This window comes from Balaenoptera acutorostrata, chromosome 7 (genome assembly GCF_949987535.1).
Source record: "Balaenoptera acutorostrata chromosome 7, mBalAcu1.1, whole genome shotgun sequence".
In the NCBI taxonomy this organism is placed as follows: Eukaryota; Metazoa; Chordata; class Mammalia; order Artiodactyla; family Balaenopteridae; genus Balaenoptera; species Balaenoptera acutorostrata.
Window position 1 is genome coordinate 107,803,691 of NC_080070.1, and position 22,897 is coordinate 107,826,587.

The 22,897-nt window shown below is 42.7% G+C and overlaps 1 protein-coding gene across 3 annotated transcripts in view; it reads left to right on the top strand.

Annotated features, from left to right (window-relative positions):
* The window catches only part of HECW1 (HECT, C2 and WW domain containing E3 ubiquitin protein ligase 1), a 314,499-nt gene extending 296,040 nt beyond the window's left edge, over positions 1-18,459 (top strand). For all 3 annotated transcript variants that reach the window (XM_007187728.3, XM_057549480.1, XM_057549481.1), the window contains 6 exons: positions 383-481; positions 1,162-1,291; positions 5,570-5,716; positions 7,327-7,441; positions 9,472-9,670; positions 16,203-18,459. In XM_007187728.3, the coding sequence (XP_007187790.2) occupies positions 383-481; positions 1,162-1,291; positions 5,570-5,716; positions 7,327-7,441; positions 9,472-9,670; positions 16,203-16,314 (802 nt within the window). In that variant the 3' untranslated portion in view covers positions 16,315-18,459. The remainder of the gene's footprint in view (positions 1-382; positions 482-1,161; positions 1,292-5,569; positions 5,717-7,326; positions 7,442-9,471; positions 9,671-16,202) is intronic.
* Positions 18,460-22,897: the final 4,438 nt, after the last annotated feature.

Below are 22,897 nucleotides of genomic sequence, written 5' to 3' on the forward strand. Positions count from 1 at the left end.
AAATGTGTTCAAAGAAAATAAATAAATAAATAATTTTTTTAAAATGCTGTTTGTCTAGGGTCCCAGAATTCCCCTCCACCAGCTCTTTTCATCACTTAGGTCCTTATACTCTCAGGTCTGAGAAAAGGATTCCAGCAAAATGATTCTATTTGGGTACTTGGGGGAGAGGAGGGTTCCTTGGTACATACCAAGTTCATAGCCATTGTTTATGGTAAAGAATAAGAAGAATGGGTGCCTCCATTGTGTCATCAATTGGCAGATTTTTCAAGCGGCTTAAGATGAGTACTATGAAGAAACACATCAGATAACACTGCAAATGAAAATATTTAACAGTGTAATTTCCCACCTGCCCTTCAGTTGCTCTGCCTTGTCTGTGTTCCAGGTTCAGGTTTAGTGGTCGAATCCTAGGCCTGGCTCTGATCCATCAGTACCTTCTGGATGCTTTCTTCACAAGGCCCTTCTATAAGGCACTCCTGAGACTGTAAGTGTCCACCCGGCCCTGCCTGTGGGACCAGAGGCGCTGGCCTCTCTGACACCTCTGACCCTTTTGTCCCTGTTTTTCCCTAATCATTCCTGTTAGGTGTATGGTGATTTACTTTTTTGAGTGCTTAGATATCACATAAACCTTTTAGTCCAATAAAAATGCATTTGGAGATTTTATGTAAGCATAAGAGAACATCATGTAACAGATATAAATCAGTTTATATAAATATAGTAACATTACAAGCATTGCATGAAACTACTAAGTAGAATTGATCTGTCCTTGTATGTAAGTCATTATGCTGTGCACCTTAAACTTATACAGTGCCGTATTGTCAATTATATCTCAATAAAACTGGAAGAAGAAAAAGGAAATAAAAAAGAATTGATCTGTCTATAATTTGGTTGTTTTCAAATGATACTCTTCTCCAACGGCCATGGAGAGTCCCTGAGTCAATAATTGTTTTGTGTTTATTATTGTAAACATTTTAAAATTTCCTTTTCCAGTCAAAAACTACTGAATGAACTGAAAAGATTCATCAGTATATTCAAAAGTATCCAATTGTTAGAATATGTCTGTGTCACTTTAGCCAGGAGTGACATAACCACATTTTGGCATGAGGTCTGGGCAGCTGTTTATTGAAACAATCCGTTTACCTTTCTCCCTTTGAATACACCCAGGCCCTGTGATTTGAGTGACCTGGAATATCTGGATGAGGAATTCCACCAGAGCTTGCAATGGATGAAGGACAACAACATCACAGACATCCTCGACCTCACATTCACAGTTAATGAAGAAGTTTTTGGCCAGGTTTGTGAGATGTGGGTCTTGGAAAAGACATTTTGGTTTTTACTGTGGAAAATTCACGTACCATGAAATTTACCATCTTAACCATGTTGAAGGCTACAGTCCATTCAGTGTGGTTGAGTAGATTCACAATGTTGTGCAACCATCTCCAGAACTTCTTCATCTTGAAAAACTGAAGCTCTGCCCATTAGACAATAGCTCCCCATTTCTCCCCTCCCCAGTCCCTGGCAACCATTCTGCTTTTTCTTTCTCTGAATTTAGCTACTCTGAGTACCTCATATAAGTGGAATCATACAGTGTTTGTCTTTTCACAACCAGTTTATTTCACTTGGCGTAATATCTTCAAGGTTCACCCATGTTATAGCATGTGACAGGATTGCCTCCTTTTTTAGGGCTGAATAATATTCCATAGTATGTAAATACCATATTTTGTTTAGCCATTCATATGTTGATGGACGCTTAGGTGGTTTCCACCTTTTGGGTAGTGTGGATAATGCTGGTATCAACACAGGTGTACAAATATCTGTTCAAGTCCCTGCTTTCAATTCTTTTGGATATATATACCCAGAAGAGGGATTGCTGGATCACATAGTAATAGGATTTTGTGTTTAAAAACAAGGACTGTCATTCATTTAAGATATAATTCTTTGAGGACTATTCCCTTTATTAAAGGTACCCATGTCTTCTTTTTCTTGTTTTGACATGGATCTAGTTTATAGAGTTTTTTGAAAATCACATGTGATAATGGATCAGAAAGCATTTTTGTAAAGTGTGCAATACATCTGTGAGGTATTTCTCTTATCTGTGCAACTACAATAATACTTCTTTTTATCACTAGCATCCAGATATTTACTTCTCCAAAATGCATATACTTCAGTACTATTTAATAAGATAAGCTTCCCATTTCTTTTTCTACCGGTGTTTATATAACATTGAATTTTTCTGGGTTACGGTTTTATCAGACCAACCACAGCCTGAGCAGATTTAGCAATTAAGGTTTTGAGAATATCATTTACAAGAGGTTCCATGACGTGTGTAATTTGTAATGGGGTGTTGTGAGAATTAAGCTGGTTTACTTTATAAGTACATTGCGTGACTGTGGACAGCGTGCTGAGAGTTACCCACTGAACCTTGCAGACCTCCCATCACCCACAGCTCAATCAAGCATCTTGGACAGGTCCTGGAAAATGTCACTGTTCTGGTGCATTGCCTGTGTGTAAAACATACCTCTGAAGAATATTCTCTTCTATATTTGACAAAAAATTATTTCTTCTTACAACTATATGTTGTAAATATGTTCAAGAATATACGATTCATTTAACTGTCTTCCTGTATACCAGAGGAACGTGTAAAATACACTATTCCTCTGCATGACTACTTTTTAGCCCATCCTTTACATTTGCCCTATAGTAGAGGGTAAATTTGTAAAATAAACACAATTATTTAGGAAAATATATTAAGACAAATGGGAACCCAACTTTAAAAAACTTAAGTTAGATCCCAAACCTAACACGTTATGCTAAAATAAATTCCACGTGGGTGAAAAAGCTGAATGTTTAAAAAAACAACAAAAAGATGAAAATGAAAGGATTTTTCTTTTTAATCTTGCAGTAAGGAATGCTGCTATAGATGTGACACAAACTTTCAAAGTCATAAAGGAAAAGATTGAGACAGTCAACTAAAATTACTTTTTTAATACTGCATGGCAAAAATACAACATAAAGTAAAAATGGCATAATATTTACTACATTGTAATGCATAAAACAGACAAAAGGCTATTTCTTTCAATATAGGAAGAGATTCTGCAGATTGGTAAGAAATGATGGACATCACAATAGAAAATTAGCAAAGAATATAAGTAGATAGTTCCCAGGGAAGGAAATACTCACCCTCATTCACTACTTTTTAAAATGCAAATTAAAGCATTGTGAAATACCATTTTCCCTCATGAGAATGTCAAGAATCAGAAAGCTTAGCAGTATTCTATTCTGGAGATGGTGTAGAGAAACAGGCACTCTATACAGGAGTGTAGGTGGGAGTAAGCAGAAGTTTGCTTCATCCTCTATGAAAGGCACCTTTGTGATATCTATCCTCATTCTAAATGCACCTGCCTTTGACTCAGCGTCTGCGTCTAGAAATTTGCCCTACAGACATATTCACATCCAATTGAAATGACTAATGGATTCGGATCTTCGCTGCAGCGTTGTTGATCATTGCAAAAGATCCGAACCAATCTAAATGTTCAGCAGTAGAGCACTGGTGAAATAAATGATGAGTCACTCACACAGTGGAATAGTGGGCTAGTGGGATGTGTGGTCTGACACCCCAGCCCATCCGTTTACATATAAATCATAAACAATAAACCGGGTAGTATAACAACAACAAAGAAAGAATAAGACAGGTCTAAATTGGTATGAAACAATGGTCAAGGTGTATTTTTAATTGAAAAAGTATGATGATGAACAGTGTGTATAATATGCTACCATTTATGGGAAAAGAGATGATCTATACATATTCCCTAGTTTATACGCTGATACATGTATACATCCCTAGTGTATACGTTCCCCTTCCCTGGAAGGGAAGGAAGGGTGATTTTCTCCAAGTAGGGAGATTGTATGGCTAGGAGATGAGGTGGGAGAGAAACTTGCTTTTCATTGTATGGCCATTTATAGCACTTAAATTTTATTCCATGGATGCAGGAAGAAGTCAAGTAAACTACAAATGACTAAGTACATAAATTAGAGGGAAAAAAATAACGTTGAAAATAAAAAGAGCGATTCTTCAGGTGTATATAGCGTAGGAGTTGAACAACTCAGAGAAAGTTCAAAATGTTCCCAGTGATAAAAATAAGGATGTGTTATAGATCTAGAATAATATCTATCTGTTTAAAGCTTAAACGATCCTGTTTCTTTTCAAATGAGGTCACCAAGAACGATGATTTTGGTTTTAGAAAGTCGAGTCTCAGCCCTTCTTTTGGCAAGTTATGGAGTGAAGAGCAGACAGACAGATGCAGCTGAAAGACACCATGGGCTTTTCCTGGGTGTATTAGTTAAGGTTAGGTTCAGCTGCTAATGAAGAAACCCAATGACCCTGCGGAAACTAACAGTATATTTTTCTCGCACATAAAAGTGTGGAGGCAGGCAACCCAAGGCTGCGGTCCCTACGATGGCCACCTGCACTCATGACCCAGATGCATACGGTGCCCCAACCATCACGTCCGTGTCTGAAGTAGCAGGACAAAGGGGCACAGCCCCTCCCTTTAAGGAGGCCCCCTGAAAGTGCCATACAACACCCCCGTTTATACCTTATTGGCCAGAATTTGATTACATCACACACTTAGTGTCAGGAAATAGTCTTTAACTGGGCAGCTAAAATCCAGAGGCTCCAAAGAATATGGATCTTGGGTGGCAATTATTATGTTATAATTGGCAAGTATTTCCTATTTACCCTAGTCACCCAAGTGATAGAAGAAAATGTAATCAACAGACTTCTGTGAACTGTTTTGTTTAGGTACCTTGTCCATGAGTGCCAAATATATACATATATTTTTTAATCAGTATCTAAGTACAGTTATGCCTCATTTTTCTTACAGCATTGAGCAGCAAGGTGAACCCCTTAAGCAAATTTAAGATAACTGATGCTTACCCCCTTCAAACACCAACACTTTTTGATAAAAATGTCTAATATGTTATGTGCCTTCTTGCCTTTCAGAACAATAAAGCACAGATCATCACTTTTCTTGTTAGCTTGTCCTAACAAACATGCATCTTCATACTTCGTGGTGACTTCAATCTCTGTTTCCTTTCTCAAGGTCAGGCTGTCGCTCTTCAGCCACTCTTATACCTGGCTGCAAAACTATCCTCCCACCCTCCACTGTTTTCCTGCCAATGATCTGCTGTGGTTGGGGAAGAATTTGGCTGTTAAGAATTTGATGTAATTGGGATTTGGGGCAATCAAGTATGTGACTATAGGATAAGGACATTCCAGTCCATTTAGGGACAACCAGGGGCCTTTTTCTTTTATTTCCATTAAGCCTCTTGAGTTAAAGAAACACATTTCCTCTTTATAAAACAAAAATGCTTCTAAGGTACTGAAGTATCTGCTTAGAACAACCAGAACCTTTCTAGTAACTTCCAGGAAAGGAAAAAGAACCAAGAAGGTAATGATGCCAAATGCTTGTGAAGAGGACTTTTTGCAAAGAGTTCATCCTCCTAAAATCGATCTGTCTCACTGCAAGATAAGCTGAGTCAACAAGCATCATGATCTTTGTTTCCCCACAAGGTAACGGAGAGGGAGTTAAAATCTGGAGGCGCCAACACCCAAGTGACAGAAAAGAACAAGAAAGAGTACATCGAGAGGATGGTGAGGTGGCGGGTGGAGCGTGGAGTGGTGCAACAGACCGAGGCCCTGGTCCGGGGCTTCTACGAGGTGAGACCCAGGCCCGGCAGGCAGGCCAGGCCTTCACCCCCGACACAGCTTGTTAGGAGAAGGGAGAGGAAGAGCAAGGCAGGAAGAGGGCTCAGCTCTACTCACCAGCGTGCAAAGAGGCCCTCCTGGGGTTAGAGGGTGAAGGGTCAGAGTTCTCTGGGAAACCCAGCTCTTGTGGTCTCACGAAACTGGCATTGGTGTGGCCCTGCTGTGTCACCTGTGAAAACACATGGACCTCCTGCCAAGACACGGGCGTGTTGCATCTCCTTTCACTCGGTGAAATAAAAATGAGTGAAATGAAGGCACTGGAGGGCATTGTCCACTCTTGCTTGATTTTTATTTTCTTACACAGGCAGACCTCGGAGATATTAGAGGTTTAGTTCCAGACCATGGCAATAAAGCCAGTGTCACAATAAAGCGAGTCACATGAATTGTTTGGTTTCCTAGTGCTAATAAGAGTTATGTTTACACTATACTATAGTCTATTAAGCGTGCAAGAGCATTATGTCTGGAAAAAACAATGTACATAACTTATTGAAAAAATACTTTATTACTGAAAACACTAACCATCATCTGATGATGCAGGGTTGCCACAACCCTTCAAGTTGTAAAAAACGCAGTATCTGTAGAATGCAATAGAGCAAAACACAATAAAAGGAGACATGCTCCTAGGGTCACTTTGTGCCACGTGATCCATGCTGAGATGGCAAATCAGGAGGATAGTGACTTATTATGGGATTGTATGAAATCACGTGTGTGAAACTTTTGCAAATTATAAAGCACTATAGAATTTAAAGAATCTTTCATTCAATTAAAAAAAGTTTTTTAAAAAAAGCATCAGAGATCAATAGTAATCAAAAAAAAAAAAAAAAAGGACACTGATGACTGCTAGCCCTCGTGTGCACCAAAAATTGACATGGTTAAACTTCTGCAATTTAGAAACAAGGGTTTGGGTGTTGGAAGGTTCTCTTTGCTGCTGTGATGGAGAACAGCGTGGGTGACCGGCTGGTCCACTGGTTTGATTAGAGGAGGTACCCACTGCAGGTGTTCAGTTGTACCTGATACATTTGGCAACAAGATGTAAAGCCGGAGCTCAGAACCCTAATCAAGCAGATCTTCCCAGATCATTGAAGGAAGAAGGCAGGAAGTAAGGAGAGAAAGGAAGGAAAAGACAGTCATTTTAATATATAATGTCCATTCCTAGGAAATAAGTCCTAGTTTTATGTAAAGGAGAGGATCCCTTTTAAGTGAAGTGATAACACTAATAGCTCTTGAGTCACTTCACAGTGACTTGGACTTTTTGCCTTCAAAAGGCAATGTTATTTGGAAACTTAAATGTGACTATGGAAGGTCAAGTCAGGCTTATTCATAACATCCTTCTGAGAGGGTGTATCATAGTAGTGAAAAGCAGCAGACCTTTTTGGAGTTCCCAGCTCATGAAGGGGTTGTGTTTCAAAATGATCATGATTTTGAACTTAAACATGATAGCACATTGGGGGAAAAAAGTTGTAAACAGTGGTCGGCCTCCCAGCTTAACCCACAGAAATAATAATGAATATAACCTCTCAAGGAGGTTGAGCCTGGAGGCTGAGGCCTAATGTGGATTTCAGGTGGTGGACTCGAGGCTGGTCTCCGTGTTCGATGCCAGGGAGCTGGAGCTGGTGATCGCGGGCACGGCGGAGATCGACCTGGCCGACTGGCGGAACAACGCTGAGTACCGGGGAGGTGAGCGAGCGGGGCTTGTTGACCGATCAGCTCTCGAAGACACAATCCCTCACTTCTTAACAAATGTTATTGAGGTGAAACTGACATAACATGAAATTGATCATTTTAAAGGGACCAAAGTGGTGGCATTTTCTGCACTCACAATGTGGTGCAACCATCACCTCTAGCTAATTCCAGAACGTTTTCCTCATTCTCAAAGGAAACCCTGGACCCATGAAGCAGTTGCTCCCCCTTCCTCCCCCATCCTCCCACCCCAGCAAACCTCAGTGTGCATTCTGTCTCTGTGGATGTACCAGTGCTGGATATTTCATGTAAATAGAATGATACTGTATCATGTGGCCTTTTGGGTCCGGCTTCTTTCACTTAGTAAGGTGTGTTCACGTTGTAGTATGATTCACTACTGCATTCCCTTTTATGGCTGAATAGTATTCATATATATATTCCATATGTAGTGATAATATAAATATAAAATAATATCACTTTTTGAAGGTTGCAAAAAACTTGGCCTTACTTCAGTACGTGTGCAAAGTAGGCTCTGGTCCATGCCTTCTGCCAGCTTCCAACCTAGACTTTCCTTGGGGTGACAGTAATCCCTGCTGGTTGTCTCTGGCATAACTCGGTGGAGATGCGTTCCGGAGAACGCCAGCGTCCACAGGCCATCTCCAGAGCGGGGTCATTCGCTGGCAAGAAAGCGTGTCCTGCTCCCTGTAGAAGTGAAGCCCTCTTCACATCAACCCTGGTTTGCTGCAACACGGTTCTAACGGTCATGTCTCCAAATATAATGTCTAACCCCTCCTAGCTATTCACCTTCACACTGCCAAACCAGCCTTCCTGAAACCTTTATTTTGATCAGGCCATTTCCCGCCCCACAAAACAAGCAAGCTCCTTATTACTTAGAGACCTTTGAACGTTGTTTAAGCTGAAAATCCTTTCTTCATGTAAAATATTACAGAGAAACCCCTATCAGTATAATAGAGGGTGAACAAGGGGCCCATCATCTAAGCCTCCCTTGTCTCCCCGGTACACTCAGCCGTGTAGGAGGAAACCTCTGTGGGACCACTAGGCCCTTCCTGGCTTGGTAGGAAAGCCACCAACCTAAGGTGTCAAGTCATAATGTCTCTGCCTAGCTATTAAGGCCTCTGAGCCCCCAGCAAGGTCCCTTCAGTCCTCAGCAGAACCCCCTCTATGCTGGTCTAGTCGGCTTGCTGTTCCCTGCATATTGATTCCTCATTTTTATCATTCTCTATTTCCCCTCCTGCACTCACACAAACCCTTCACATGCTGAACTCACACCTCCCTTCCCTTATGAAGCTTTCCTTCTTTCTGCCCAAGTCCACATAGATTTCTGCATCTTTGAGTGTTTCGTGCATTTGCAGTCAGTGGGGAATCATTTACCTTATCATAAGTGATTGCTCCAAGCTTGGTTTCCTTACTGTCCTGTGAGAGGCCCCATACTACTTCCATGGGCCCAACTCTTTGCGGCCCAGGGCTGACTGGGGGGCAGCGGCTCCAACGGCACTTGGAGAGCCCGGCATCTTCCGTTGACCAAGTTTGACATTCACCTCCAGCCTTTCTTAAGTCCTAGACGCTCCACAGTACGTGGGTCCCAAGAGCTAAGACATCAGAACAAAGACAATACCAGGAAATATCGTATTTGTAGAGAGCTTTGTCTCTTCGGAACCCCAAAGATCTCTACCGAGCCTCGTCACTCCTTGTCTACATTTATATCAGGCAGGAAAAGGACTCCTGGGGTCCCAGTTGTTTAAATAGAAAGCAAACATCTCTGAGGACATCCCTCACAACATACAGCCTTTTTATAAAGTGCTTGTTTTCTAAATAGGCTTTTGTTCTTAAATTTGGGTCAGTTATACAAATTGTTTTAGACCTACCTAAAGGCCATCACGAGAGAAATCAGCAGATCAAGAGCTGCTGTTCAGTTCTTGGCACACCTGATGTGTATTTCATCTCCCCCCCCCACACTCCGTCCTCCCCTGTACACATCCTCTCGGTCTCCCTCCTCCTCCGCTCAGGTTATCACGATGGGCATCTCGTGATCCGCTGGTTCTGGGCTGCGGTGGAACGTTTCAACAATGAGCAGAGACTCAGATTACTGCAGTTCGTCACGGGAACATCAAGTGTGCCCTACGAAGGCTTTGCAGCCCTTCGAGGAAGCAACGGGCTTCGGCGTTTTTGCATAGAGAAATGGGGGAAAATTACATCTCTCCCCAGGTACGGAGCTCCTGCCCACCTTTGGGAAACCTGCTGAAGAAGGCCAAGTACCCTTTGTTATTTGAGCTTGGGCACTTATCCGTTGGGATGGAAATCTTTCCTGCCACCCAAAGTATTGTTCTATGAGTCGTTAGTGAAAGGTGTGGGTGAGAGGTCTCGGGGAGGTGCATTTAGACCATACTCTTAGTGATTTTTCGATGACTGATGGTATTTGGGCTATTGGTATCACGGTCCATGTGTCAGTCCTACGTAGCCCAATTTAATTTAAAGAGGAATGCCTCGTCTGGGGGAGGGTCCAAAGTGGCCCTTCCAGCACTGTGTCTGGACTTCTACTGTTACCCACCGGGGTTCTTGGACTCTTTAATCAACAGAAATTGATAAGAAGCCAGACAAATTCAGGAAAGGGTTTACTGGGACTCGCCCCCAAGGCGGGGTGGTGAGCTGGTCCCTTAAATAGGGTGAGGGTGGGGTGGATCAGTGGGTGGGGCCAGAGGGGCGGCTTAAGTGATCTGCGTACCCCCTTGGTGGTGCTGTGTGCAGGGATCATGGCAGTCCCCCGTTTCTGCTCCCGGCATCTCAGAAATGGCAGTTGCTTTGTGGCCTTTTTGTATCTTATCGTTCATAATTGCCCCTAACTGCCCATGCCTGCAGTTATTTTTAGTCCCTTAGAGTTTCTTTGTATTCTGTTGCTCAAGGAGATGTTTGTCCAGGTGCAAGCACTGCAGTAAAGGATCCCAGGTCCCAGCCTGTCTCACTATGACATAGCACTGGATACACTTGATATTCCCTGGAATAGTTAGCATGTACATGTTGCATTTTTCCTACTATGTTTCAAAATGTGTGCAGACAAGACCACGTGTATATCTCCGGTCTCTATAGTGGCTTCTATACAGTAAGCTATTGATGAAATTATTGTAAGATAATGCAAAAAAAGGAGGCACTAGGGCTCCAGGCAGTTTAATGGAATGAATTCCCTGCACGATGAGTTTTCATCCCAACACTTCCTCGGCTCTTTCTGTGCCACTTTGGGTAGCATATTCCTCATCCGTGAAATAAGGAGCACTAAAGAGATACTTCTGTCTAGGTACTATAGTAATAAAACCCACTCAGCAAACATAAGATTGATCCACAATTATTTTCTTCTACTGTGATATTTTCTAATTATAACAGAAGATTCATATTTAATTCAGCTGTATTTCTACGTGGCCTCCCAGACGCTTTGCTAAACCCCTATTGTGGAAGGATTTACTGAACTATAATTTTCATCTAGCTTTCCTAGACATTCTAACATCCCGGAGATAATTCACCTGATGACGGCGCGCGTTAGGAGGCCCAGGAAACAGAGTGCATGTCCAGCTGGTTACTAACAGCCTAAAGCGTTGGGGCACTTTTCAGCCCTGGCTTCGCCCACTTCGATCAGCAGACCCTCAGTGCTCGTTTGCATGGCTCTGCTGGGCACCGGACCTGCTGAATGAAGTCTGGCAAGAAAATAAGGCTAAAAAGGCAAGGTTTCCATTTGTCGAGTGTAATGATAGATTTGGAGGATGAGTTTTTCTGGAAACATTTTGCTCTGACTTTAGAGGAGTGAATTTGAGTCGCATTTGATGATTCTCTCATAGTGGGCACCTCAGTGTGCCCCTGAAGGAGGACCTGAGCTGCAACAAGGCACCTGCCCAGAGGGGCTTACAGTCTAGGGAGGAACGGAGCGGAAGAGTAAGTGGTTATGACCCCAGGTGGAATCAGAGGAGCACCAAGAAGGGAAGATAAAAGCAGGATGCCGTGAGTATGTAGCACAGAGACCTGATCCTGATTGAGTTGACAGGAGACGGTGACACAGAGAAGCTGGCATTTAGGTGAGCCCTGAGGGGCAAGGAAGGGTGGAGGGGATTCTGGGCTGAAGCAACAGCAGGAGCAAAGCCTGGGGGTGGGAAGGGTCAGCTGTGTTCAGGAAAGGTCACCAAGCTGGCATGGAGGACAAGACGTCCACTGCGACACTCGCAGGGGACGCGGTTGATAGCGTCTGGTGGGCCGTGGAGAGAAGACCCCCCTGAGGAATCCGCTTTACTCTTTAGGAAACGGAAGTCATTGCTTTTGTCACTTGGGGTCAGAGCGTGAGTCTAATTACATATACGCTCTGGGAGGCTTTGAAATGTGCATTAATGCTATCAACCCACGCAGAGAACTTATAGGGTGGACGTCAGGCTTATGAACAACCCAGCACATCTGGGCCAAGGCACCCCTAAAAAGGCTGCTACCCCACAAATCCCGGAGAGGGTTCTTGGGGGAAGCGGGGACTTCGCCGTAGGCCAGAAGGGCCCCAAGAATCAAGTGCTGAGGTGCCTCTAAAAGGGGACAGCGAAAATGACCCTCTGAGTAGTAACCCCCGACTAGTCTCCCTCGTGCATTTCCTGAAGATCCAAGAACCTGGAAAGTGTCACCTGTGTGTGGAGAGAAAGAAATAACCTCTGAATTCCGATAATGGTAGTTCGGAGAGACCTGGCCTGGCCACATGGCAGGTGATAGAAGCCTGAGGCGAGCAGGAGCGCCGGGCACCCTCGGGGTGACCCAGGGCTCCCCAGAGACCGTGAGCCCCATGTGCAACCCACACTCTGAGGAGCTGCATTCTCCTCAGATCTTCCCTCTAGAAAGGCAGCTGGCCTCCAGGCAAGGGAGCGTCACAGCAAAACATACATCAGGCCAAGTCCTTGCTTTCCAGAGTATGTGGGGATTAGGACAAAGGACTCTGAGGGTAGAGGTTTCTAGGCTCTAAGTTTACAGTGCCTGGTGAAGAAACTTCATAAACCATCGCTGGAGCATAAGAGGAGTGAGATGGTCACGGAGGTTGGGGTCAAGGAGCTGGCAGGCCAGGGCACTGAACAGTCAACCAAGTGGGCTCACATGCTACACAGTCTGGTGGGAAGACCTGAAAATGGAGAGCATTTAAGCCAAGTACCAGAGATTTTAATAAATGTGTTACCCAGAAGGTCAGAAGGTATGGAAGGTATATCTAGATCACTGATGGTCAAACGTGTCTTAACTACAGCCCACAGAGAGAAGGACCCTTCACATCCCAACACAATACATGCATAGGTACTCCTGTGTGTGTGTGTCTGAAACACATGTTCTTCAAAACAATACTTCATCCTTATTACCTGCAGGTAATACACTATTTTCTACCCTATCCTATTTCATTGAAATAAGATGCCAGACAAAACCTGTAGTTTGGGGGGAAAAAAATACCTAAATGGCATGAGATTCAGAGGAACAGAAATTTTTGATCAAAGATTGAAAAGTAATGATGTAGAATTGGCAGTGGGGAGTGGAAAAGCCGCTCATCCATCCACAGCCCAGCATGCAGCAGGGTGAACGGTGACCATCTCCACTCATGAGTGCTGAGAACCACGTCCAGAGCTTGGAGGCCACATCCAGACCAGGAGGTGGGAGAGTTTCCTTACTGTAGAACTTGACAAGGAAAGGCTTGGGAGCAAAGAAAACTCGGGAGCTGGTCAGGGTAGACCCAGCACAGGCAGCGTGGAGATAAGACAAAGGAGAGGAGAAAACCTTAGGGGTTTACATTTAGAGTAGGGACCAGGGGTAACAGAATTATGAGTCAGAGGTGGATTAACAGGACTAAAATTCTAACACAAACATGCTTCACTGCAGATGTAAACTGAGCCCAAGCCCAGGATGAAGGTGGAGGCCTGGTTAAGTTAGTAGTTGGCTTACTCTATAGGGATGGTTCTCAAGGTGGGGAGGGCAGGAAAGAGGTGATTTTGTCCCCCCAGAGGACACTTGGCAATGTCTGGAGACATTTTTGGTTGTCGGGGAGGAGTCCTCCTGGCTTCTCTCAGGTAGAGGCCAAGGATGCTGCGAAACACATACAAGACACAGGACAGTCCCTCCCGGTGAAGAGTCATCAAGCTCAAAGTGTCAACAGTGCTGGGTGGGAAGTCCTGCTCTGTAGGCTGTCGGGCTACAAAGGAGGCATGAGGGAGCCATTGGGAGTCCCTAAGAGAAACTGACAGCCACTGAGAAGCCATCAAGAAGCCAAGGGAAGAGAGATGTTCAGAGGAAGAGCTGTCAGATGCTTTCAAAGAGCGTGAGGAGGTGGGCATAGAAAATGTGCCTCTGGATTGGGGAATCAAGAGGTCATTGATAAACTTGGAAAAGAGTAGATTCAGCAGTGATAGAGCGAGAACCTGTCCAGAGATTGAGGCCGTAGTTGGGCGGTGGAAAAAGATGACTTGAAAAGGAGTCACACTTAAAGAACTGGCCTCACAGCCGCACGCGGTAGCGATGCTGCCTCTTTCCATTGTTTGCTCGTAACCAAGCTTAGAGTGGTCTCCACCGCAGAAGAGCAAGACTGGCTTTGGTACTGTCTCGGTGCACATTTTAACCAGTAACTTGGAAAACCTCGAGGAGACAGAGAGATCGACTGTGTAGGTGACACAGGTTAGAAGTATCACACATAGTAATGTGATGGGCACAATCCAAATCCAAAATGATCTCAAAATGCTGGAATCCTAGAATAACACCGACAGAGTGAAACCTGACACGGCAAACTGAACAGATCCAGTGGAGTTCCAAAATATCAACTTCACAAATATGAGATGAGCGTGATTCATTTGCTTGCAGTCATGTGGAAGAGGCCAAGGGTCTGAAGTCCCCACAAGGGTGACACAGTTCCTAAAATCATGACTGCAATGGTGGTCGCATTATTATTAAGAGACCCTGATGCTTAAATGATGATTCACGGTTTACGAAAGGCATTTATGTGCTGTCCTCACACACCAGCCCTCTGAGGTGCACGGAATATGTATTATTACCCCATTTTATAAGTGAGAAAACTGAGGCTCAGAAAGATTCATTGACTTTCCCAAGGTTATAAAGCTAGTCAGTGGCTGGACTGGGACCAGGCTAGAGGTCTTCCGAACCCTGGTTCCAGACTCTGTCCGCAGCCCCACCCCACCTGGGAGCACGGGGTCCAGTGCCCAGGAAATGAAGTAAGCGGGTCCTCCGTGCTGTCAGGACCACACGTGGAGAGCAGCGAGGACTCAGGAATGAGGAATCAAATCGTGATCTGATTGTGTTCATTCACTCTAGATTACAAACTAGGATTTATTTAAGAGTGAACCAGGCCTATAGATTAATGCACTAAGAGCAACTCCTGAAGAAACTCTGGGTGTTCAGACTAGGTCTTGAAGAGGGGCCATTTGCTAATGTTTTCAGTTCCCAGAAATTATCTTTTACAGAATTAATCTGATCCCAACTATTTTCTAAATAGGATTTTTTTTTTCTGTATTATTTCCACTCAGGAGTGACAGTTAAAATGACCAGATAAAGGAAACCAAGAAGATGCTGTCTGCCCGTATCCTGCCCCTGGCTAATTCAGCCAGTTCCAAAAGCACACTTGGCATTTTTCTGCCGCTCTCAACTTGGTTTCGCAGGGTCTGGTCCTGGTCCACGCATTGGCACATAGCAGGGAAAGCCATTCTCTGTCTAGGCCAGACACTGGCCCACATAGATGGGCCCGCAGGATGAAGTACATGACAAAATAAGCAGAACCCAGGGCAGGTGGCACCGGGATGCTGCAGGCATCCGGGGAGGATTATCCCCCAAGCTCAGCTGTTCTTGGAAATGCAGCATCTCTGCTTCAGGTTAAGCAGGCCCCACTATGAATGGTAAAGGAGTCGGACTGTCAGTGCTCCATCACACCTGCCTTGATGGAGCACTGGATCTCGAGAGTTCCAGGGCATCCGTTGGCACCTCTAAGTCAATGCACAGGGTTTACAGAGGCCCAGAAATCAGAGCTGGGCAGGGAGACTTGGGAACATAATCCTCTAATACTAATTAGGTTCCTTTGCTGGCCACATCCAACTTCATCTCTCAGTTGTAAAATGTCACTGGTTTGCTAGTGCAGTGCTAGTATAGCGTGGTTTGCTTCCAAACGCAAACCTACCCCTCCAGTTTCTAGATATTCCAGTCCCTCGACTGGTCTATTCCTGTCTGGAAGGCGGTGGTTCTCTTTTTTTTTTGTCTTTTTTGAAAATTTATTTTATTTATTTTTGGCTGTGTTGGGTCTTCGTTGCTGCACGTGGGCTTTCTCTAGTTGCGGCGAGCAGGGGCTACTCTTCCTTGCGGTGTGCGGGCTTCTCATTGCGGTGGCTTCTCTTGTTGCGGAGCACGGGCTCTAGGCACGCGGGCTTCACTAGTTGTGGCTTGAGAGCTCTAGAGCACAGGCTCAATAGTTGTGGCGCACGGGCTTAGTTGCTCCGCGGTATGTGGGATCTTCCCGGACCAGGGCTCGAACCCGTGTCCCCTGCATTAGCAGGCGAATTCTTAACCACTGTGCCACCAGGGAAGCCCAAGGCTGTGCTTCTTAGTTTGCAAGTGTGTTATGGTGGTCCTAAAGCATGGTTCTACCATCTTTAGATTCACTTTTGATTCACAGATTCAGACTGATCACAGAACTGGCCAAGCCAGTTGTACCATTGAAACAAACACCTTGACCAGCCTTTTCTCCCCCATTCAGGGCACACACGTGCTTCAATCGATTGGATCTTCCACCTTATCCCTCGTACTCCATGTTGTATGAAAAGCTGTTAACGGCGGTAGAAGAAACCAGCACCTTTGGACTTGAATGAGGAACTCAAAACTTCCCTGACATTTTCCTGGCCAGTGACATCATCCTTTCCCTTTCCCTGAATCAACTCTCCTTTGATTTTGGTATTCCATGATTTTCGTTTTCAAACCAAATCAGGATTGACGAGCTGTGCATGAAGAATTGCCTTCTTCTAAGATCTAACCTTCAGGCTTATCTCCTCTACTTTCAATGAACTGCTAGCCTGTATGCAATATTTAAAAACAAACAAACAAAACAGCTGTCTCAAGGTCTGTGTATATCTCCACATACCTCCATTACTAACAATGAAATATGAATGCAAGTTATGCTACACTTGACCAAATGGTAATAAATGTTTACTTCCATTTCTATGATTTAAGGGGAAATTTGAGCATTAAGCATTCCAAGCTTTTCTACACCCATCTCTTCTGAGCAGAGCCACCATTTTTAATAATTTCTAACAATAAACTCCAGAATAGGAGCTGATCAACTCTTTCTTTTCCTCCCACTCTACTTTTTTCCTGGGCATCCAATCCATCCAAAAACAGCAGTGGCAACACCACAATTTTGATACATTCAACTCATGATTCGTATGTGTCATCGGTCCCATCAGCTGGAACTAGCCTAGACATATGGTGCAAATATTACACTTTCCAACCAATAATAACAGCAAGAAAAACACCTCCTGCTGATGCAACGCAGGGCATCCCAATGGTTGTGGGGATTGTGGCGCGACTTGAGTTCAGTGAAGTCCTGGGGGGGAGGGGGGGTGCACCCCCCGTGAACACCCACCACCCAAGAAGCACAAACTTGTGCACAAGTCCAAGAAGGAGATCTCATTATGTAGCATAAACAACAAGGCTTCTACCCCCATTGTGTTGTATAGAACGTGTTGAAGCAAACAGGAGAAAGGGGAGAAGGACATTAGGACATATTAGAAGGACATATTCAGTTGGTTTGAATACCTGAGTTCTGTACTGTTTTCTTTTGCTTTGTTCGATCTAGCCACAGGTCTCCTTCCCAGAGGAAGAAAAATGTCCTGATAATCTCATGACTTTTGTTCAAGCCAAGTAATTACCTGTTTGGCAAACAAATTTTTATTTCAACTTTGGTAGTGTTTTTATTTTTTCATGGTTTTTTTTTTTCCTTCATCATGGTGTTCAAATTCCTTCGCATTTGATTGTCCCCAGGGACCACACTAACTCGGAAGCTACAGAGAGCGATGGTGCTTGTTAGGGATCAAGGGCAATATAATACATCTCCTTCCTCCGTAGCAGTCATTCCTGGAGCGAAGACCTAACCCCCCAAAGGGAAATATAATACATTTCCTTCCTCCATAGTGGTCCTCCTGGAGCAAAGAGCTAACTCCCCAAAGGCACACTGATTTGTGTCAAAATAGGGATCCAGTTTCTTTTAGCATTCAGTGAAGAGATGTCTCAGAAAACATAGTGTTTTCAGAACAACAGTTGCAGGCTCCAGGGACAGCCTAACCTCTCAATTACATTTGCCATAAACCCAAACATGATGGTCGTTTGCTATTTGTCTAACCTTGTTATCATGTCATCTGAAATATGTCACTAATGAAAGTGTTTTTCTTCACTGGGAAAAGAACTGTTGAAATGTCACATTGTTGTCCTTCAGTATGTTAAGCAAGGGAGAAATGTGAGAAATGTGGGAAAGTTAATTTCATCCAGAGCCATGTCTAGCGCTCATATTGGTCTGTGCCCAGACAATGCGTTAATTGTGTTCCCTGCACTGTACAAGGAAACATTCCTTTAGTAGGCATTAGAATGCTCAGCACCCGTTGCTGCTGTGTACCTGTTGTCAATCAGGAAATATATATGTTACAGAAATCTGGCCTTCTGTTGTTGTCTAAAAAAGAATATTTACCAAGATAGGATGATGGAATGTGTAAGTTACATAATACAGAATGAGGGATCTGTAAAATTCAGGACACATTTCAGCATCAGGAAAGTTATGGATTCCAGTGGAGCTATTGTTTATGAAATCAGGACATAAGGATGATGCAAATTGTTTCACCATCCTATATAGAATAGTGTCTCTAGTACAGGGGGCATCTTTCATTTTTAGAACTTGATGTTAGATGTATGTAAATACTCAATTCAAGCATTCAGTTCTTCTTTTCAGTACTTATATTAGAACACTGGCAAGGGAGAAGGCTGTTCCAAAGATGGAACCTGCTCCGGGGAGCTTCACAATTTACACAAGTATCTAATTAATCTGTTAATGAGATTAATTGATGACTATTCTTCCCACATACAGAAGGAACAAGGTAGCCTAGAAGTTATATATAGATAGAAAACTGGGGCATGAATGGTTTTCAACTAACTTTTCCTTATTCCCACTGCCCCGCCCAATGCCATGGCTCAGATATATCCCACAAAGCATCACAGGAGCACTATTTCATAAAAGTATAAAATTCCAGAAAGACATACTGGTGTCAGAGTCCCTGAAAGAATGCAAAGTGTGCTTATTAATAGGGTCCCAATTTCCATTACAGCCTTGCACAGAATCCCTAAGGAAGGAAAACAAAGAGAAGAGGAGGACAGACAGTTGCTATGGAAAAATCTTTGTCTTTGTCCCAGATGATGTTTCTTTAGTTAATATTCCCTCATATATGAGGCTGATTTTTAAATTATGTATAACATTATATATATATATATATATATATATATATATATATATATATATATATACATATATAACAAAACAGCTATAGGACTCGATTGTGCTATTAATTTCACCAGGTGGAGGTGCAAACCACCCCAAATCATATAATTCATAATGGGCAAGATAGATCTCACCCATTTGTTACCTTGTGTAAATTTCTTTTTAACTTAAAGTATTAGTTTTCTCCATGGAGGCATAGTATAAAATTAATCATTTATAAGCCACTATTTCCCTAAAACAAGATCTTTTAGAGCTATTTTTTTTTTCTAATTTATTTAATTTATTTTATTTTTGGCTGCATTGGGTCTTTGTTGCTGCACGCGGGCTTTCTCTAGTTGCGGCGAGCGGGGGCTACTCTTCGTTGCGGTGCGCAGGCTTCTCATTGTGGTGGCTTCTCTTGTTGCGGAGCACAGGCTCTAGGGTGTGCGGGCTTCAGTAGTTGTGGCACACTAGCTCAGTAGTTGTGGCTCGCGGGCTCTAGAGCGCAGGCTCAGTAGTTGTGGCACACGGGCTTAGTTGCTCCGCGGCATGTGGGATCTTCCCAGACCAGGGCTTGAACCTGTGTCCCCTGCATTGGCAGGCAGATTCTCAACCACTGCGCCACCAGGGAAGCCCTAGAGCTATTTTTAGTAAGAGTGTATTACCTTTGATTGGGAGACAAATAAGAACAATAAATAAGAGAAAACTTATGTTTTCATTAGAAAAATGCTTCAAAAATACTATGAAGTATTTATGATAATTTCATGGATATCCCATTTTAATCTATCATATGAAGGTGATAATCCTAAAAACAGAAATAGACTCTGCAGAATCAGGAGAAGTACTATAAAGCTACTGATTTCTTTGTCAACCCTATGTCTGTAAGTTGACCGTGGTTGTGAAAATTTTTTACTGCTATCACGATTGTCATGCAGTGAGAAAATTAAGAAAAAGTGATATATGATTTGTTGGCAGGCTTTAAATATGCAGAATCTCAATCTTTTTCTCTTCTAATACATGACCATCTGTGCTTTAACAGTAAGTGCATTTGTGTGGCCAGCCCATGAGCTGGACCTTCCAGAACAGTTCTAATGTTACATCTGTGGCCCTATCAGTCTGTGTGTCAAACCATGTGTCCCAAATTTGGGTTCAGAAAATTTCTCAGTTCCCACAAATGTTTTCCCAGTCAAGATGAAACACTTTCACATGAAAGTAGTTAGAACTTTACATAACAAATGTGGTGCTTTATTATTATTATTATTATTATGTACTTCAGTGTTCATTCTTAAAACTACTGCAATACTATATCATCAAAATCTGGGCTGGATGTTCCAGCCATCGTAAAGTCCAAAGGAGAAAGTGTTACTTTCCTGTTAGTGACATGTAGTCCCTTTGTTCTAGTAGAAAAAAAGGTGCCTAGAGGTAATATTTAGAGTAAATATTGTTCCATTAGCCTACTTCCTGAAGCTTCCAATTTACCTAAGGAAATGTCTATAACGATTTTGTTCAGTCTTTGTTTTAGTCAATAGCAGGAGAAGTCCTTGTTCTTGGGTTGATTTTGCTTATATTGACAAGAGAAATGTCACGTAATACTCAGGCCGAGCTTTCTCTTCCATCCTACCACCTTCAAGGAATGTCAATAAACACTTTGGTATGGCATTGTGTGTGCTCCTTATTGCAAAGAGAAGGCTAGGGTCATGCATAACAGTTTGCATCGTGCTCATGCCGGGTGTACGCAATGAAACAACACAGAAGACTACCAGCTGCTACGGTAAGTACTCCCCGGGAAGATTATTTATCAAAAAAGCGTAAGTAATGTGCTCACAAATCCACAAATAAAGGGACAGCTTTTGTAACAAGTTCCTGGTGTTCCCTATTAGAACGGCGCACAAACTATGGGATTTTGTGAATGTGCTTTATATCAAATCAGGCATACACTGGCCTGTTGAATTCCTCCCTGTTTGAGATGCTTCTACAAAGGCTTCAGGCCACAGCCTGACACCCGGTGTGACCCTAAGACAAGGTTTAGCTCTAGGCAAAAGTGTTGAGTCCAGTGGCACATACCATGATTCCCAATACCACAATGATATTCTCTCCTTATTACCTCCTTCCAAGTCTCAAAAAGAAAACCATGTGGCTCTCACTGGGTGGTCAGAAGCTGATTTATTCTTTGAGGAAAAATATTTTATTATTAGAAAAGAAGCGTGGGTAGAATTGAGAGAGGGAAAAACCTGAGAAGTCTCACTATTGCATTTTTATACCCATGCTGGGTTTACGTGAGACTCATTCACACTGAAAATAATTTTTCTCTTAAGATATAAGAAAAAAAATTATCCTAGACCATAATTGGCAAAGAGGAGTAGATGATATTATCTTGTGTTTTAATCTGATCATTATTCTGAAATCAAAATTAAATTTCAGATCTCCTGATTTCTATGGCCATACTTTTCCAATACACTGTGCTGACAACTCATTAATATATACTGTAAAAAAAAATTGACATGTATAGCTTATATTCAAGATGTGATTTAAATATGTTTATAGAGGATTGTTCTCTAGCAGAATAAATGAAGGGAGTTATGGAAAGTCAGGCGAACCTTTATCAGTGCCGCAGGAATCATCACGTTTATAGCTGGGACCAGACCCTTAGGTACTTTTGTCTGACTAGTTTATCTTGGAAACAAGGAATCTGAGACCAGGAGAGGTGATTTGCTCAAGCCACTAAGCTTTATCTTGGGGACAGAAGGTATGCCCTGTCACAGAATATCCCTTGGGGTCCTGGGCCTCCGGACCTGGCATTAACTATTAGGAAATTTGCCAGGAGGGTAGAAGAAATGGAACTGAGATCCACCTGGGGTACCATAGGGGATGCCAGGAATCCACAGCCAATGTGTATTCACCCTCTGTATGAGTTTGCTGTATAACAAAGTATAATATAACAAAGTACTACAAAGGGAGTGGCTTAAACACAGAAGTCCAAGATCAAGGTGATGGTGGGGTTGGTTCCTTCTGAGGCTGAGAGAGAATTTGTTCCCTCCCTCTCTTCCAGATTCCAGTGGTTTGCTGGCAGTCTTTGGCGTCCCTTGGATTGGAGATCTCTGCCTTCATCCTCGGGTAATGTTCTTGCCTTCTGTGTGTTTGTGTGTGTCTGTGTGTCTGTGTTCAAATTTCCCCTTTATATAAGGACACCAGTCATATTGCCTTAGAACCCACCCTATGATCTCATTTTGTAACTTGATTACCTTTATAAAGACCCTAACTCCAAACAAGGTCACATTCTGAGGTACTGGAAGTTAGGACTCCAACCAGCTTCTTTGGAGGATACAATTCAATCCATACCATCCTCCTTCCTGCCACACTAATCAGTGTCATCAGCCCCAACAGTAATAGTAATAATAATAAAAGCTATCATATTTAGAACCACACGATTCACCATGAATTTACTGAAGGCTTTTTAATTGCAATAATAATAATCATGGAAGGAATAAAATTGTTACCTATAAGTTACTGCTATTTAAAATAGTTTAATATAATCAACTATATTTCAATAAAAAAAAATTTTTAAATAAAAATAAATGACCAAGTTCTATTATATTAGTCCCTTCCCAGCTAAATTCTTATTGTTTTTGCTTTTCTCAAAAGTAAACATTAAAACATTTTTATGATCATTTTGCAGTATTTAAATAAAATAGAAGTACCTTATCTATAAATAAAATAAAATAGATTAATATAGTAAATCAATAATTAATATTACAGGAAATTCCCTGGTGGTCCAGTGGTTAGGACTTTGTACTTTCACTGCTGATGGCCTGGGTTCAATCCCTGGTTGGGGAACTAAGATCCTTCAAGCCTCACAACATGGACAAAAAATAAATAAATTTTAAAAATAAAAGATCCACTTTTTAAAAACAACTAAAATAATAGTATCTGTTTAA